We start from the raw sequence: 19,064 nt of genomic DNA, 5'->3' as shown, positions 1-19,064 counted from the left end.
AGGCTAAAAAGCAGTTATGACATATGGTGTGTTTTGTGATAAAGTGTGCACTTGTGAGGCTGAAAGTGTAATAAATAAAAATATCATGAAAAAGAGACAACTACAACTTACATTTTGTTTTCTAATTCTATCCTTATCTTTGGGAGTTATTGTGCTCAGAGTTCTTGCTGAGAGTTTGGAGCTTTCAGAACAATGTGTGGGGGATAAAATCATATTGCTTTTTTATGAGGTGTATTTAACAACCTGTGTAGATCATTCAATAGTTGGATTATGTCAACATTTAATAAATTTAGCTTTAGAATTATTTTGACTCACTGTCGAACAGATGCAAAAAAGCCCAAGGTCAGTTTATATGTGCAACATAAAAATAATAGGCTTTTTATGGGGAATATGAAATAGGCTATATATACATGTTCGTTATTTATAGATGTTTAAGAGAACAGATGCTATAAAGCTGCCAAACATCCCAACGTCAGCAAGGTTGTATTAATGTGTGTTTGATGTCTAACATCTGGCTCGTATCTTCACGTTTGTATAAACTCTCCTCTGTGTGTTTGAAAGATAAGGCTCGAGGAGGTCGTGGTGGTCCTGCCAAGGCGCGAGCATTAGTGGGCGGACAGGACTAGTCACGTGATCCTTTCACCAAGTTCCCACGCAAAACACTCCTCACACATCCACGCGCGCTCGCGCTTTCGCTGCGCGCTCACGGCTCTGACCGCAACACAGTCGATTCTTGAGAGAAGAAACTGAGACTTGAGGGAAAAAATTGACTTGGATGCATCTGATGTGCTGTTGTTAGGTTTCCTGGCTGAACTGATTTGTAGAGTTATGTTTCCTGCTGCAGCTCTGGGAATAAACTTAAGCTGAGACCGAGAAAAGTGAGTATAACGTTAGCCATAGCTAACTTACTCCTTTCTAATGGACTTGTTTGGATTTGGACAGACGCAAAATGTTTCATAAAGTGGGTCTGCAGCAGCAACTTCGTTATCTTAAAATAGGCTACAGCATGAGTGTTCGATCTTAAACAATTATCTTTATGAATGTTAAATTAGTGTCTTTTAAATTTCATGTTTAGTTATACTATAACGCAGCAACTACACAATGTTAGTGCATCAAAACTTGGTGAACTGCCGACCTAGACAGCATTTCGCAGCATTCAATTCGTGCGCAGTTCTGTGGCAAACTGATTCGGAACGCGCAAATAAACCATTCGTGTGCCCCTGATGCCCCCCAAAAAATATATATGTGCGCCTATGATGCCGAAAAATAATAAACATAATGCCAATAAAAGCTGTCTAGGTAAGTTAGGCTGCTTAGCTTACTACGTTTTGAGACAGCTAATTGCTTTTACGCGTTCAGGCTGCGGTCGCGAGACGCGCGTCAATGATGAGGGAGATTCAGGAGCTTTCTTTGCGAAAAAGACTTTTCCTGAGATGGGAGTGTAGAGTTAATTTAGTTTGTTTATGCTTATAGACACGTCATGGACACTAATGCATATTCAAAACAATTGTACAGTTGTATATTGTACGAGATATAAATAAATGTAAACAAAAAAAAATTAGATGCAAAAACTTGTGTGGGGGTGCGGGGTGAAGGCTATCAGGGTGGAGGGGGGGGGGGCACTAAAGGTGTGAATTGTTCTCTGTGGGATGCGTGCAGATATGCATGACTTGTATAGGATGTCAGCTGGAGAGCAGACACACAGGTGTTGTGTGAATGCATGCTTATTTGTATGTGTGTGTACAGACAATTAATTTGTAATCCAAAGTGCCCTGGCCTTTTTGTATTCGAGCAGCAATTGCGAACACCGCTTCAAGTAGATCAGAAAAAAAAATAGCCTACCCCTCTATTTTTCTCTCTCCCTCTCTCTCTCTCTGAAGCAGAAGGTTGTGTGTTGTGTTTATGTATGAGCGAGGGTGAGCGTGTTGAGATGATTGCGGGCGATGAAGAGGGCGGATTACGCATCCGCCCCCCATCCAGTCTAAATGTGAAGAAGGTCTACAGCGAGAGCGCAGAAGAACTCCAGTCCCCAGAGGTTCTGAGGAGCAGCGCTATGTCACCTGACCTGAGGCAGGACTTCAACATGATGGAGCAAAGAAAGAGAGTCACACAGATTCTGCATAGTCCAGTAAGACGTCACTCCCACACACACTCGCACCAAAGTGAGAATTCGCATGCTCTCTCTCTTTCTCTCTCCCTTCCTGTGCATTTTAAAAGGAGCCCACGCTTGTGTTTGATTGCATAACAACCAACAAGTGGAGACCCGTTGCCATTAGTAACCATGCACAGATCACCCGAAATGCTGGGAATGAGTGAATTAAATAAAGAACCTGAAGTGATTTCTGTGTATCATGTTTTTGCAGTATACTTTCAGGGCAGTTAGTCTAGGCGCGCTTTCTGATGTAGATGAAGCTCATCTCTTATGTGATTATAGCTTTATCTAGTTTTCATTTCCAAGTCATTTGGAGTGGTATAATCAACAAAACTGAAGACAATGCCCTAAATACACAGCAAATTCTTGATCTTAAAGTAGCCTATGTCCATGATTGTTTTAAAGAACAACATCATGATTTTAAGTTTAAAGGTAGCCTATAAAGTGTAGGCCTATATCTTTTTGTCCTGTAACAAGCATGCATTTTTTAAATAATGCTAATCAACTTTTTGCCTTACTAGTGAATTTTTAGTAGTAGAAATGGTCCTGTGGTGTGACAAAATAATTTGTTATTAAAATAAAAAGTACAGATATTCCATGCTTTCTCTCAATTTATATGATGCCATAAAAGCTGCATGCATGATAGCCTAATTATAAAACACATAAAATGCTGTTTAAAATAGTATTAAATTAAGTATAGCATGTCTCACCACAGGACATGTCATTGTCAACTTCCCGGAAACTATTTTACGGTAAAGGCACTTATGACTGGACCTTCTGTTTACTGAACTTTCTCTTAAAGCCTGTTTTGTTGTCAGTGATTATTCATTACCATGAAATAATAAACTATGAACAAATCAGAAATGTCCCATATTTAAGGAAAGTATTTACACACTTAAGCCACACTTAATCAATTTTATTGGATACACATACCATACAAATGTTTAGGCTTGGTAAGATTTATATTAAAGAAGTCTCTCATGCTCATCAAGACTGCATATTTGATCAAAAATAACATAAAAAACAGTAATATTGTGAAATATTATAGCTCAATATCTCTTAAAATGTAATGTATTCCTGTGATTTTAGTCCATTAATCTAGTCTTCAGTGTCACATGATCCTTCAGAAATCATTCTAATAATATGCTGATTTGGGGCTCAAGAAATATTTCTTATTATTACCAAGGTTGATTTTGATTGCTAAAAAATCAATTTGAGCCTAAACTTTTGATTGGTAGTTTAGAATAAAATATTCAGTAGATCTGCAAGCAATTTATGCTAATCATTTTCTTAGATCTACATCTTAGAAATACAAAGTTCTGTCATGAAACTCTAGATGGTGCAGGCTGATAGGTCCTATAATCTGCTTGTAATCACATCATTCTCAATAGGGCACAGCTGATTGGTTCCTGCTCAGTAGCCAATGAGCTTACTGCTCAAACCCTTCAAATAGTTTCTTTAGCAGTTGCAGACAGTCTGCTTTCAGAAACCCCTCTGCCTGTATAGATCTGATATGGGTAATTCATGTATGCTATTTTGTTCAGCAGCAGCATGTCTTACTTGCTCACATCAAGCGTGTTGTGTATGTATTTGTCGTAGCAAGTCCCATACTTGCTCTGCAGCAGTAACAATAACCAACAGCAGCAGCGATAACAATAGCAGCAGCAACAGCAGCATAGCAGATATATTCCGCCAAGATCAAACATATCAACATTGTCATATCCATTACCATGCTAAACACTCAGAGAGTTGTCATGACAGAACTAACTTTCTTGAATTTCTCTTAATTACTTTCAACCAACTGGTCATTTTAGTCTGTATTAAACGGACAGCATATCTATCATTTTAGAAAATGTTTTGCTTGAAAAACAAGTGTTACTTTACCATAATTGTGTGTGTGTGTGTGTGTGTGTGTGTGTGTGTGTGTGTGTGTGTGTGTGTGTGTGTGTGTGTGTGTGTGTGTGTGTGTGTGTTGCAGGACTTTAAGGAGGAGTTGGAGTGTATGGTAAAGGAGCAGTGCTCTAAAGGCAGTAACTCCAGTGGTTTACTTGGTCACATCGCACACCTCATCATCAGCAACACACTTAGCAACACTGGAGTGTACAGTCCCAGCAGTGAGTGCACACACATACACACTTTTATTTAAACTGTATACTTTCCCATTGAAGATTATTTGTTGTCATGGGAAACAGATGGCAGGCACATAATTCTGAAAGCACAGATATCGCCAGATATTTATTTTTGTTGTGTCGCTGTGTTTGTGTGTTTCCAGGTGCAGGTTCAATCAGTCCGGTGAATGATCTGTGTGGTATGGAGTGGTTTAATTGTTCTAAAGCTGAGAGGCAGGGCCGCTGTAAACTCGCCTGCTTGTATCGTCTTCTGGACCTATACGGACACACACACTTCCCAAATACATATATAACTGTGAGTACTCACTTTCAATGCACACTTTTTTCCACCTCAGCACACAAATTGTTTTTCAAATCTGATCTAGGACTGACTGTGCTGCCTGTCATTTTGCATGCAATAAAATTGGATGCTTTTGTTCGGACAACATTGGTTGTCATAGTGATGGCTTAAGTGTCAGAACAATGCAGAGAGAGAAGAGAATAGCTGCCATTGTGGAAAAAATAGACGGAAAACTGTTCATTCTGCCTCTATTCTATCATGACATGTCACCGTGATGCTAAAGTCATCGAACAACCAAAGCATCAGATGGATTACTGTTTTACACAATCATGCATATGTGCCGTCTCAATCACCATTCATTTCATAGTGAACGTCACTTGTGAGTGCAAATGAGTGAATTGAGACAGCTGTAGTCACTAGTGCACTTTGTGGAGGATGTCAAACTCATTTGCACCCTGAATGATATACAATTGAAATTTTATTTGCCATTCAGAATTCATTCTGATTCACAAAGCATTTTTTAATTTTTTTGGCTGTTTATCAGTGTTGAGGAAGCTTCTCTGAAACTGTGGCTTGACAAGCTACAAGTTACTCATAAGTTAAATTAGTTAAGATACAGTCAGGATACCCTTCTGAAAAAGTAGTTAGCTACACTACAAGTTACTATCAAAAAGTAGCTTGCTACATTAAAGCTACTTTGATGTTTTTTTTTACAATGACATTTTTTTTACAAAACTGAATAATTGTTCATGAAGAATGTTTTAAAACATTTGGGGTTTAAAACAACGTAATGCAATACAATTATTATTTCAAAGAGTATTGTTTTATTTTGTACACTATCCAAAGACACGCACAATACACAAAAATATCTCAAACTAGCTGTCAAAGTGCGAAATTGCTACAAATGTAACATTAATGCAAGAACATAATGTATGCAACATAAATTGGATACACAGGTGTAGTTAAACTCACAGCACATGTAGTGATGGAGCTCTGAGATGCGAATCATGACCTGCTTGAATTGAACACAGTGGGCAACTTATTTAATTAGCACGGTTTTCCGTTCAGGCTCATCAAAACATAAAACAGAATGTAGCTTTTGGTTGCGTTACGTGCTGGAAAAAGTAGTTAGCTACTGGAAAGGCTACACCGTTTTAGAAGCAACTGACCTACTTTAGTCTTATGGCTACTTGTAGTTAGCTACTCCCCAACACTGCTGTTTAGATAGTCAGATGTCTGAACATAGTCCGATCTTCATTTTAGCTTATTCTGGCCAAATGCCGCCCACTTAAAAAGGAAGAGGCCACCTGTGCTGTTTTTTTTTACATGCTGTTTAACTGTGGAGCTTGCTGTTTAAGATAACTAGCTTACTTGCTACTAATCTCTCAATCCAATTGCACAAAAGCAGCCAATCAAATTAGAATATTTTGAGCATTCATGCGCTTGATACCAGAATATACTATAATGTCTCTCTCTCTCTCTCTCTCTCTCTCTCTCTCTCTCTCTCTCTCTCTCTCTCTCTCTCTCTCTCTCTTACAATTTCTCTGTCATTTTCATCTTCAGTTGCGCATCAACAAAGAGCAAGATCATATTCTTATTCTTCCTAGAGGACTGTCATTCTCCGAGGCCACAGCAGCTAGTCTGGTACATACACCCCCACACATTTTGAACATGATTTATAAGGTTGGGAACCATGTACATTAGCAATTGAATAGAAATTCACTATTGTATATAAAATATGGAAAAATATATGGAAGAAGCTGATGAATAACGTACCGTGTGTTGTTCACAGGTGAAGGTGAATCTGATTGGTGAGGTGGTTGATCAAGGAGCGACTGCACTACCTGTGGATGTTTTGGGATTCAAACCACATTCTGCTGTGTATTCTGCCCGACCAGATGCCAAATGTGTTATACATACATACACACCAAATACAGCTGCAGTGAGTACACACACACACACACACACACACACACATTTTCCTTTTAGGTCTTCCACATTCGCATTTGTTTGAATGCAAGTCAATGGAACAGAAGTGTGTTAACAGGCAAAAAAGGAGCAGAAACAAGCGATAAAAGCATTGTTAAGCATTGCAATATATTAATTAAAGTCATCCTGCGGGTGAGGCACCCTAGTGCAAGTGTGTCCGACTGCGTCCCCCAGTACTACAAACCATGACCACTAATTACGCCCCCTATTCGCGATGTCATCAGAGCCCCTCTCTCTGAAATTGCTGATGTCGTCACTACTGCTCTTCTTCTACTTCACATCCCTCGCTTTTTAAGCTTTTTTAAAATCTACAGTAAATTTTAATTTTATGGAAAGGGTAGCTTTAGGGTAAGGTATAGGTTTGGTTTTAGCTATTATTACCATGTGTCTGTATTCATTTGATAGTATAATTTATGTTTTACTAGCTGTTATTTCATACTTCATAAGATTCGAAAGCAATATAAGATTTCATACATAAAACATAAAAAAAATGGAGGAGTAACTTGTTTTAGAGGCGTGGTTTGTAGTATTGCAGGACGCAGACAGACCCTTCTCCCCTTGTCCCTTGAATAAAAACCACTGGCACAGACATAGTATTCACTCTGCCTGTTACGTATATGTCCTTTCTGTGTGTCCTGTAGGTCTCTTCTATGAAATGTGGCATCTTACCCATTTCCCATGAAGCTTTGCTGCTGGGAGAGGTGTCTTATTTTAGCTACCACGGTGATTTAGCTGACGAGCAGGAGAGGATGGAACTTCAGAAAGCTCTGGGTCCCACTGCCAAGGTGACTGTCTGTGAATTCTGCCACTCGTTGGCATGACAACCCTTAGTAGCCTAATTCACTATAGTACAGCATGGAAAAGCTTGAGCAGGGAAAAATAGAAGGTTATAATCATTGGCACATTAAAAGATGCTTTTTTTGTTGATATTTGTTCATTTTTGTTTAGTCAATGCCAATGTTAAATGTATAGCCATTAAATAATATTTATAGAATCATATTTATAATATTATTTTGTGCATAACTGGGATGCGTTACGGTGCAATTCTGCTTGTTTTTAGGTTTTGGTCATGAGGAATCAAGGTTTTCTGGCATTTGGAGAGACGACAGAGGAAGCTTTTCACTATCTGTATCACACCCACCAAGCCTGTGAGATACAGGTACACACACACACACACACACACACACACACACACAACACACACACACACACACACACACACACACACACACACACACACACACACACACACACACACACACACACACACACACACACACACACACACACTATAGGAATATATGTACTGGATCAAAGTACACAGAAAATGGAATGAATTGACAAAATCTGGGTACTTTTTGCCTACTCTTTTATGAGTGCTGTGAATTCGGACATACTACTTTTGTTTTTCACCTACTATGTAGTAGGGAAGTATGCGATTTCGGATACAGCCCAATGGAGTGGTTAGACTTTCATTCAACATCATCTCTGTCTTTCTGCCTTTGTTTCTCTTCAGATTAGCGCTCTGCTATGTGCGGGTGGCGTTGATAACCTTTGCGTGTTAGACAGAGCAAGTCTGAAAACATCTCCTACGAAAAATCCCAGTGGACAAATGCCAGACGGACAGATCAGATGGAGGGTTGGAGAGGCAGAATTTGAGTCGCTTATGAGGATGTTAGATAACTTAGTGAGTGGCCTGTGAGCTAATCTATACCAGATGTGTTTGCAATGTTTAAATGTTGTCTGTTTGATGGCATGGAGCATGTATTATTAAACATTTAACAGTAAAAAAAAAACAATAGTGCCTACTAACATGCCACCTTCTGCGTTTCCAGGGTTACAGAACTGGTTACACTTACCGCCATCCCATAGTTAAAGAGAAACCTCGACATCATAACGATGTGGAGATCCCAGCAACTGTCACAGGGGTGGCACTAGAGGAAAATGATGTCTTTCCACAGAGTCCATTGCACTTCCTGGCACAGAAGCGGGACAGAGAGAGGATACGATGGCTAAACTCTCCGAACAGCTACTTAAAGGTCAATGTACCTGAGGAGTCCATCAACGGGACCTGCAGCCCCCGGTCCAAAACTACGGTATCTTTGAATAATATGCTAATTCACAAACATGCCCAAACACAACACGCTAATATTGAGGGTTTCATGCAGTTATGCATTAGTACTATTCATAAATTCACTTAAGCAACATAATGAGTCATATTTCAGTGTGCTTAATCATGGATCAGTAAGGAAGCCTCTTTGCAATTCCACCAAATAATAAAAAAATAAACTGATTAGTCTTGGGTGGTGCCATGTTTAATTTTTGACCGAAATGAAAATGAGGCTATGAGTGATCTAAATAAAGTGTGTTCAATGGATTTGTACTGTAGTTTAACAATTTTGCCAATTGTTTAGCTGACAAAACATCTTCGCAAATAATCTTTCAGTAGACAAAACCGCCAAAAGCTTTGACAGTTGTGAGTTTTGAAAATCATGTGATCTAATACATTTATATAGTAAATACCATTGTAAAGACTGTAATCTATCCCTCACTGCCTTGTTTTCATCCACACAAATGCAATATGGTGTCTGGTCTGACTAAGGTCTATTGTGAGATCAATTTTAAAGTAAGAAATAATAACATAATATACACAATTACAAGAAATAGTGACAAATTTGCTATTCTTTTTTTCTTCTTTTATTACGCTAAGGGAAAATGAGCTTCCATAGATCAGAAACTTTGAAAGAAAAATGTATACATTTATGTATGTGCTTAATATTCACTGTTTTCTTAAATTCATTGTTTTCTTTATCTTTTTAGTGGATGAAGTCAGAAGATTCAGGCAGCTGCAAGGACACTCCAATTAGGATTGAGGACGCCAACCAGTTTGTCCCACTTAATACTAACCCCAGTGAAGTACTGGAAAAAAGAAATAAAGTGAGTGAGTGAGTGAGTGAGTGAGTGAGTGAGTGAGTGAGTGAGTGAGTGAGTGAGTGAGTGAGTGAGTGAGTGAGTGAGTGAGTGAGTGAGTGAGTGAGTGAGTGAGTGAGTCAGACTGAACAGACTGTGTCCACAGATTGTGTTCACTACACTAAAGCGCTGCTTTGTTTGTGGTGGTTTAGATTCGAGAGCAGAACAGAGTAGATCTGATGACATCTGGACCGAAGTCTCAGCTGCTGGCAGACATCGTTGTAGACAAGCCTTCTGGACCAGTGCGTAACTACACTTACAACCTTTGAAAGGGCACTAAATAACATTTTGTTCTGTAATAGTTCTTTTGACAGGTATGTTTAAAATGACACTCATGAGATGACAGCATCAGGCTAGAAAAAGCTGCCATTGTCATGTGATTTCATGTTGTTTTTTTAATTTTGTGTCCTCAGAGTAAAAAAAAAAAATTGCAACTTTATCTCACAATGTAACTTTACTTCCTTACATTATACCAACAATCTTTCTTTGTTCTTCTTCTTCTGTTCAGAATGCTTTCCTTCCCTCCTTCCTTCCTTCCTTCCTTCCTTCCTTCCTTCCTTCCTTCCTTCCTTCCTTCCTTCCTTCCTTCCTTCCTTCCTTCCTTCCTTCCTTCCTTCCTTCCTTCCTCCCTCTCTCCCTCCCTCTCTCCCTCCCTCCCTCTCTCCCTCCCTCTTCCTCCCAGCATACAAACAATCTTTATTTTTTCCCTTCCTTTCTGAATATTTTTTCTTTCTTCCTTTTTTCTTTCCAGTACACCAACAATCTTTATTTTTTCTTTCTTGATGTTTTTTATCCTTTCCTTCTATTCCAACCTTTTTTCTTTCCTTCCCAACAGTATACCAAAAATGTTCCTTCCTTACTTTTCCTTCTTTCTTTCTTTCTTTCTTTCTTTCTTTCTTTCTTTCTTTCTTTCTTTCTTTCTTTCTTTCTTTCTTTCTTTCTTTCTTTCTTTCTTTCTTTCTTTCTTTCCTTCCTTCCTTCCTTTCAGTACTCATTTATTTTTTCCTTTCTCCTTCCTTTTTCTTTAGTCCTTCCAGCATACCAACAAATTCCTCCTTTCCTCTCTCCCTCCCTCCCTTTCTTCCCTCTTTACATACCAACAATTTCTTTCTTTCTTTTCATTTTTCTCTCTGAGGTGGAAACATGATTTCATAGATAGATGTCAGTATAAAGTCCAAAACCAGTGTCCTTGCAAAACATAAACAAAAATGACATAACAGACACACAAGAGTCAGTCAATCCCTTTGCCATTATTATTTTCAGGCATTCATTTATGAGGATGAGGAACAGGCAGCTGTTCTACCACCCAACCCTTTCAACCAATCAGAGGCAGAGCTACAGGAATACACACAAACTGTGGAGAATAAGAGCAGCCAATCAGGTACAAGCAAACTGCATACAGAGGGTGCTTCTCAATTCTTATTTGTGCATCCTCGTTTCCTTTCCTCACTTCCTTTCCTCGCATCTCAGCTCCACCCCTGTAGGATGCGAGGGAAGGCTGCAAGGAAAGAATAGGAGGAGTGAAAAATCAAATGAAAGCTTTTTTATACATTAGAATACTTGATCACTCGAGCGTCACTTCACAGCGTCATCCGCAGCACTCAAATGATCTGCCCTTATGTTGTTAAAGTTTGGTTATTTAAGAAATTAATAATAAATAATAATAATAAAGGACGATACCCTGTTGAAATATGTGATAAATGTGAGATGTGTGGTTTATTTAAACTGCAAAGGTAAAGCATAAATTTAAATTATTGCGACCAATGTGAAGGGGGAGGAGAATTGATATGTGCGTCATCCACATAGGATACACTATGTATCCTCGCTCATGACTCCTCTGGAAGCCTCCTCACTCCTCAATCCTCGACTCCTCGTGGTGCCATTAGAGAATTGAGATGTCCTTCAAGATGGCTGAGCTCGATCGGTTTCCGGGTCATAGGATGGAGGAGCGAGGAGACGAGGAGGGATATTGAGCACAGACACAGAATGACACTACCATTCAAAGGCTTGGGGTCAGTTAGAGTTTTGAAAGAAATTAATACTTTTATTCAGTATGGACGCATTAAATGGATAAGAAGTGACAGTAAAGGCATTTATAATCTTACAAAAGATTTATTTTTAAATGCTGCTCTTTTGAACTTTTTATTCATTAAAGAATCCTGAAAAAAAAAATCCGCTAAGATATTAAACAGCACGACTGTTTTCAGCATTAACCATCTCTATTTAACAAGATTGTAAGGCTTCGCTTAACCATGTTTGTTAAAATGTGTTTTCTTGACATAAGCTCTTCAGTCAGAGGCCGACGAGGAGTTCACGGACGGAGAAATGACTACATATGACGGCTCCACAGTGTCCCTGTCGATCTCACCTCTCATGAGCCCTGAAAGAGGAGGTCAAGATTCTCTCATATAATCTCATGTAGTCTCGTATAAACTGTTGGCTGGAGTTATATGAGCATATTATCATGCTGGTATTTGATAACCAAATTAGTTGCTGTTTTATGGTTTCCAGCAAGATGACCTCATGCTGAAAAGTCTCTTCCTTTCATCCTCAGACTCTCTCTCAGCTCTATTGCAGAGCAGTGACGGCGATGACCTGACGCAGGATGATGACCTCACTCTACAGGTCACGGAGCTCAGCATCACTAAAGAGATGCAGGTCTCCATAACTACCACTGTCGCCAACAACATTTCAGTCACCAGCTCTTCTGATAGTCAGCCAAAGTCACCAAAAAAGAAGAAAAAGAAATTTCGCACTCCTTCCTTCCTGCGAATGACGAAAAAAAGAAGAGAAAAGGAGAAAGGAAAAGAGAAGGAGAAAGAGAAGGAGCAAGAAAAGGAGATAGAGGAAGAAAAGGAATGCAAAAAGGACTGAGTGAACGAGTCTGTTAGACATGCTGTGAAGGGGCAAGTGGGTAATGTAGTTTCAGGAGGGTCCAATGATAAATGTGATGATTAGCAGCGATATGGATATTAGCGTTAAAGCAATGACTTGTATGTATTGTTTTTAAATGGAATATTTCAGAATACTTTTCTTACAGCCATAAGCCATATTAATAACTAAAGCAAAAAGTCTAAATAGCCTAAGAATGTCCACCTACACTTTTATAAACTGTACATAAAAGCACACTTATACACAAAATAGAAATTCTAGTTCTGATCCGCAACTCTAAAAGCTGAATTTGAGAAGTATCAGAAACATTTTGATGGCTCTGCATTTTGTTTGTAGATGAATTGATGTTTTGTGCTGATATAATCAGGTGACACAGTGAATTGTATGAAAGACTGCATCTGGATTCCTGCATATTAGGAATATTAAAGAAATGGGAAGCTGGCCATTCAGTGTGATACAAACCTTTTTGGATTTGCTGGTTTTATAAATGGAGAGATGTGGTTGATAACATTGTTATTCTGCTTCTATTGACTGATTATATACGGATTATGTTGTACTCACTATATGTTGATTATATTAAGCTATTATCACTATACTATCAAATACACCGTCTTTAATCAAAAGCTTATGCTGTATTTGTTAATAGTGATGTATTCTTGTGCTCACCAAAGTATTTGTCTTCCATGGTCAAATACTGCTTTTGTAATTTGCAGTGTCTCATGGTCACATGTGTAAATGTAATGTAACTGCTGTGAAATAAAAGTGAGCTGCAATTTACTATGAAGATTTTTTTTTAAACGCAGATCTAACCTGTCATTTGGAAAACAACTTGAATAAAATAAAGTCAAAGTAAAATAAACCACAAATTATTTTAAGAATGTCAAGAAATCAATGTTTATTCCTCTCAAATATGTAAATATACAAAACTGAAAAGCAAATGTAACAACAAATGGACTGCAGTAAAATGCTTATTAGACACAGAGGTGAAGACAGCAAAACAATCTGTTAATCTGTTCAACAACACCAGTCAAATGTGTATGAGGGCGGCCAGAGCTTTCCATATACATTTGTTCAACACATCATAAAAACTATAGAGCAGTTTCCATCCTCAGCAGCTCGTGCAGAGACTCGACCTGAGAGCATGAGGAGAACCAGTAAAACTAACCAGGAGCTGTCCTTCACTGAGGACTGATGAACATCCAGAGACTGGTTCAGTACAGAACAGCTCCAACATCCACAGACTAAATACCCACTATTACTGCAAATAAAACAAGGGGGAAATGTGTTACTATATTCATATGTCCAATCCGATTTGTTTATGACTTCTAAGTGGGTTTCAGTTCGTTTCATTTTTTATGGTGGATGATTACAGATGGTCACAGACACAAGGGAGATCACTGGGGCATTAGGTGCCTGACATTATACTTTGATGTGTCATTGTACTGGGTCATGGGTTTATCTGCAATACCACACGTGCCGACGCCAACCTTTCCATTCACACTCTCTGGAGACGCAAATATACTCCTCTTCACCTGCAGAGGAAGATCATACAACATTGTAACAGGGTTTTAAAAAACAACAGCATTTAAGAGAACATTGCAAAGTTAATCAGGCTTTATTATTATATACACACCTGTCCTTTCTTATTTTTTGAATAGGCTTTATTGTTAAACTGCTGCCATTTGGACTTCTGAACTTCTCTCTCTTGCTCCAGCTCCTTCATGCGCAGTACCTTCTTCTGGGCCTTTTTCTTCTTATATTCCCTCTGTTCTGCCAGCAGCTCTTTTCTAAGAGAAAACACACAAAGGGAAAGATTTGTAAAATAAATAAAATAAAGTCTAAATTGTTGTAGTGTATAATGTCTGTGCCACTGATGGAAAAGTTGTATATAAAAAGTATACATATACACTTTTTAATACACACGCACACACATCTGTTTGACTCGTGGCCCAACCCCTAGTTGGAGAAATGGAGATGCACAGTGTTGCCAACTTAGCGACATTGCAGACCCTTTTATCGATTTTTTTCCCTTCAAAAAAAGCATCCAAACCTTATTTAGTTTCTGAGAATCGGCGGTACTCCTCTCCCATCACGCGTACCTTCGCACCTTTTCTGTGTCTAATCTTAAGGCTTTGGACTATCTTGAGCATTTATGCGTTTGATACCAGAATATACTATAATGTCTGTCTCTGTCTCTCTCGACAGAGAGGAGCAGCGCTTTAATTCAGTTAAACACAGATATTATGTTGCTTCACTAATTTTACATGCAAGTAGTAATGGGCGATTTAAACGATATGCGATATAAACGATACAAAATTGGCTAGAGATAGAGATTTTAATTCTATTGCACTATCGCGATAATGCATGTTGATGACGCAATCTACCCGCGAAATTTAGAGCCACGAGCTGCAACCGGCTGAAACGCATCATATTCGTCGCCATCTCGAGTAAACATGGCTGAAAGCGAAACGGAGGAGCTGCTGAAAAAGATCGGTGCAACATCCATTATTTGGACTTGGTTCGGATTTAAGCGTCCGACGAGCAGCAGCAAACTATACAGACTCAAACTATACAGAGTGCGTTGGCAACAGTTCGGTAACACACACGACTAATCTGTTCTACCACCTCAAAACGAAACATGTCACTGAATACCAGCGCGTATTCACAAAATAGTGGTGTAAATAAAATCTCTGTGTGTGCCCGATTTTAATATTCGTTGTTGTGTTGCTTTTTAACTGAGAAGTTTTCTGCTCTTTGCATCTTTTGTGTCCTTTAAAAAAAAATAGCCAAACTAAAACTACATTTGGAGTGCCTTCTGCACTGTTTTGCCGTTTTTACTGTCTATAACATGGCACTACTGTATATAAATGTTTATACTTGAAGCATTTTCTTTAGTTGACGTATACAGGTGAAACTCGAAAAATTAGAATATCATGCAAAAGTAAAAGGTGAAACTAATATATTATATAGACTCATTACATGCAAAGTGAGATAATACAAGCCTTTATTTGTTATAATTTTGATGATTATGGCTTACAGCTTCTGAAAACCTTTTCACAATATTCTAATTTTGAAATTGGGGTTTTATAAGCTGCTAGCCATAATATTTAACATTAGGGCTACTTAAAGTCTCTCCAGCTAGTGTACTTGAATTTTATTTATCTGCAACATTATGTTGTTTAATTACAGTTTTGCACAACAAATGTTCTCAAAACTACATACACCGTTCTTTCTTTCTTTAAAAAAAATACATTTAGCAGTTGTTTGGCTTTCCTTAGGGTCTTTGTAACCTTTTCTATAATGGTTTCATTATAATTTATATATCGTGATATATATCGTTATCGCAAGAGGCTGCAATGTATATCGCAATATGGATTTTAGGCCATATGGCCCATCCCTACATGCAAGTATAGCCGAAATCACAGCACAGATATTGTCTTTATCTTGTGAGTATTTGACCTTATTAAACGACGGCTCGATTATCAGGATTTTTGTACAGATTAACATCTTGGAAGGGAGAGCTGGTTATGTCTTAAAGGGTCACGTTTCAGTCACTATTTCATATTCATTCCGTTGTTTGACAACAGAAAAATATACCAATGAAAACAGTTTTATTGAGAATTTAGCTTCATCAAAATGGGCACAGAGAGAGACAAGCTAATAATAAATTATATATAGTAATAATAAATGTACATTTATCATTTTCAGAAGAGCTGCCCTGTCATGCAAAAATCTAAACATGTTTGTTTTAGTAAATTGTTCAGTGCAACTAAAGTAGTAATGGGAACCTGGTATTTCTTTGTTATTTCTTCTTGTCTAATAGACATCAACAACAACTTATTTGAAAAACATCTATGACCTTTGAAACAAGTCTTCATGCTCCATGTTGACTATGGTTTCAATAATAAACATACATTTGCATAAAGCATCCATATTTATCCATTCCCATAATGATTAGAGTATTAAAACTTGAAAAGCATTTAAGGCACATTTATATCAAATAAAAAATGTGCGATTAATTGCGAGTTAACTCATGATAATCATGTGATTACCGGTAATCGCGATTACATTTTTTAATCGATTGACAGCCCTAATATATATATATATATATATATATATATAAACACATGAGTGTAAAAATGTATTTACATATATTTACAATTCAATGGAATACATATTTTACATATACAAATTTTTAATTGTAATTTCCAACTGTGCTCATTTACAACATTTAAATCATATTATACCTTATAAAGATATGTTGCTCTGTTAGACACTATGGGCCTGTTTACACCTGGTCACTTCATGCATTTTCTTTCTGAGAAGACCAGATGTAAATGCCCTCCAAAACGCTTTTGAAACGGATTTAAATCCGATCACTCTCAAACCACTTCAGGAGGTGGTTTGAGACATTCCAAACTAATCTGGACAAGTGTAAATGCACCTGGCTATTGAAACCGCATATGTAAAGTTTACTCCTCCCAAAATGATACAAAAATAAATAAACGTGAGAGAGCGTGTTATAGGCTTTATGACATGTTATAGCCATATATATATAAAAAGTAAGTCGCAGACGCTCAACACACAATCATCTTCAGTAAAAGTGAGACTAAATGATCTTACCAGTGCTGATGCCGCTCTCTCTTCTATTGCGGCCTGATCTTGAAATTAGCTGATGATAAATAAAATGCAGCTCATACATGTTGCTTTTGTTGACGTGATCTCCGTTAAATTTGCATATAGAGCGGGAATTGAAGATCGGATTTATATTCGTTTTGCGGAGACACATTTACGAGGCCAAGTGTAAATGGAAAACGTGTTAACAAATTAGATAGTAACAAATCGGAAAAGTAAAAACACATGAAGTGACCAGGTGTAAACAGGCCCTATACTAAAACAGATCTAAAAGTTATGTTCATGTCTACTTACTTAGATTTGGGCTTTCCGTCCTTCTCTTCCCTGCTCCTGCCCTCCTCCACTTCTTTGAGCACATGAAGTGGCAACACCTCTGCGTTGCCGTAGCCAGCGAAGGTGATGGCTGCCGTGCCATTCTCGCTGTCAATCTCTTCAATTTCTGCCTCATATAACCTGCCAATCACAGAGCACTGTAAGCAGGTGAGTACGGATATTTACAAGAATCCCTCTTCCAAATGTAGCCGAACACAATCCCTATATACCTCCCAGCACTGTGTTGGTGTGTGATACTCACTGTCCGTCCTGGCTCCAGGTGGCCATACAATGGTCTCCGACCCTCCAGCTGTGAGTGGGAGTGACTGTCTCTGAGCTTTTGGTACTGGTCGTACCCTCCGCAGGCTGTGATGTCAACAGGTCTTTAGTCAACTCAATCACCTCCTATAGTGACAAATAACAGCAATGTTTTGATGAACATACTTGCATAGAAAGGCACTTTTTCTTGTCAGAGGCTATCAAGCGTCAACCTAGGTGACAAAAACTGGTCCCCTGAAAAACATGGCAGACTGCTAAAAGACTGGTCTCATCAATGCAAACACATACAAAAAAAAAGTAGAAAATAATTGTGTCCCAAACCTGGAGATCCTTCTGCAGTTTACGCAGATCTTCATTATCTGGATCTGTCGAGAGCGCAGCCTCCACCTGCTGCAGCTGAGCTTTATAATTGCTCAACTGCTTTACCAACTCTTCAGACATCTGAAAAATTAAATAACATACCTTTCAATAATTTTTTTTGCAAAAACACCCACCCTTGCCTTACTTATAAACATCATGTTTATGTTCTCTAGAACAGGAACCACAAATATTTCTTAACTTATCTGAATCCGACCTCAAACAATTTGTTTTTGTTTACTACTACACACTTAAAATTTACAACAATGTTAACTTTTCAAATGTAATGACATTTTTCAACAAGTTGGCATGTTTATTTGTGAAATATTTAAGTCATTATCCTTCTTACATATTCCATTTAAGGATGCAAATATATTTACCAATTTGATCGTTTTAATTATAAATGCTTACTTTATTTATTACCGTATTAGCATTCATTTACATCGTGTCTCACAAAACCTTGTTTTGATTCAGTTAAACAATACAAAAGCAATGTGGAGAGTCATAAATAGAGCGCAAGGCCGCACGCTCGGCAGAAGACATGTTTAGATCTATAACACAGTATACTCGAATCCTCCTTTACCATGTGTCTTACCTTTAAATATTCCCAATATAACAGTTATATGAAAAAGTGTTTAATTAATGTATTAAGTGTCCCATGTACGATTGTATTTTCGTGAAAAAGACGGCCGTTCCTTCTACGTTTGTATCTCTTCGTGGTATCGTTTTTTTCGACCTTTTCCCGGATGTGACGCCACAGTCTCGCGTGATAAACGGTTGTCGCGATGTTGTCGCGCCATCCAGTGGCAGAGTGTATGTTTGCAAATAAAGGCTCCAGACGCACCTCTTCAAGGCACCTACATTAGCTCACTGACTTTACAAAAACAAACATCTGCACTACAAAATATGTGCAAATATACTATACTAATTACATCGTTGTGTAATTGGATTAACGACTACAGTACTCAGTAGAGGCACAAGTTAACTCCAATGTATTACAACCTTACAACAGACTAAACTGAACTCATCGAAGTTACATTATATACATTTTCACTGATTACTGCTTTTT

The 19,064-nt window shown here is 38.1% G+C and overlaps 2 protein-coding genes across 3 annotated transcripts; one reads left to right on the top strand and one right to left on the bottom strand.

The window, feature by feature from the left end:
* The first annotated feature begins 590 nt into the window (after window positions 1-590).
* On the top strand, window positions 591-13,201 carry add3b (adducin 3 (gamma) b). Of its 2 annotated transcripts, none has more exons than XM_079632640.1 (15): window positions 591-878; window positions 1,884-2,128; window positions 4,131-4,266; window positions 4,425-4,576; window positions 6,125-6,205; window positions 6,354-6,503; window positions 7,192-7,335; window positions 7,611-7,709; window positions 8,067-8,237; window positions 8,386-8,646; window positions 9,371-9,487; window positions 9,673-9,762; window positions 10,784-10,901; window positions 11,805-11,912; window positions 12,075-13,201. In XM_079632640.1, exons 2-15 carry the CDS (start codon window positions 1,907-1,909, stop codon window positions 12,392-12,394), a joined length of 2,169 nt encoding a protein of 722 aa, XP_079488766.1. In that variant the 5' UTR covers window positions 591-878; window positions 1,884-1,906; the 3' UTR covers window positions 12,395-13,201. The 2 variants fall into 2 exon arrangements, with proteins under 2 accessions (XP_079488766.1, XP_079488767.1); XM_079632641.1 differs by having other exon boundaries at window positions 683-878; window positions 1,881-2,128.
* On the bottom strand, window positions 13,192-19,050 carry smndc1 (survival motor neuron domain containing 1). The gene is made up of 6 exons (XM_079632642.1): window positions 18,591-19,050; window positions 17,960-18,079; window positions 17,622-17,764; window positions 17,342-17,500; window positions 14,046-14,199; window positions 13,192-13,944 (listed from the first exon to the last, which is right to left on the bottom strand). Exons 2-6 carry the CDS (start codon window positions 18,077-18,079, stop codon window positions 13,807-13,809), a joined length of 714 nt encoding a protein of 237 aa, XP_079488768.1. The 5' UTR covers window positions 18,591-19,050; the 3' UTR covers window positions 13,192-13,806.
* Between the last annotated feature and the right edge of the window lie 14 nt (window positions 19,051-19,064).

Source organism: Phoxinus phoxinus (genome assembly GCF_949152265.1).
Source record: "Phoxinus phoxinus genome assembly, chromosome: 13".
In the NCBI taxonomy this organism is placed as follows: Eukaryota; Metazoa; Chordata; class Actinopteri; order Cypriniformes; family Leuciscidae; genus Phoxinus; species Phoxinus phoxinus.
This window is presented reverse-complemented; position numbering and strand designations above follow the sequence as displayed.

Bases quoted from the DNA above. Each gene is read 5' to 3' on its own strand.
- smndc1 (XM_079632642.1), bottom strand. From the start codon at position 18,079: ATGTCTGAAGAGTTGGTAAAGCAGTTGAGCAATTATAAAGCTCAGCTG. The intron at 14,200-17,341 runs GTAAGTAGACAT...GTTTTCTCTTAG, and splicing joins GACGGAAAGCCCAAATCTAA to AAAAGAGCTGCTGGCAGAAC. The intron at 13,945-14,045 runs GTGTGTATATAA...CTTCCTCTGCAG, and splicing joins CAAAAAATAAGAAAGGACAG to GTGAAGAGGAGTATATTTGC.
- add3b (XM_079632640.1), top strand. From the start codon at position 1,907: ATGAGCGAGGGTGAGCGTGTTGAGATGATTGCGGGCGATGAAGAGGGC. The intron at 7,336-7,610 runs GTGACTGTCTGT...GCTTGTTTTTAG, and splicing joins CTCTGGGTCCCACTGCCAAG to GTTTTGGTCATGAGGAATCA. The intron at 11,913-12,074 runs GTCAAGATTCTC...TTTCATCCTCAG, and splicing joins CATGAGCCCTGAAAGAGGAG to ACTCTCTCTCAGCTCTATTG.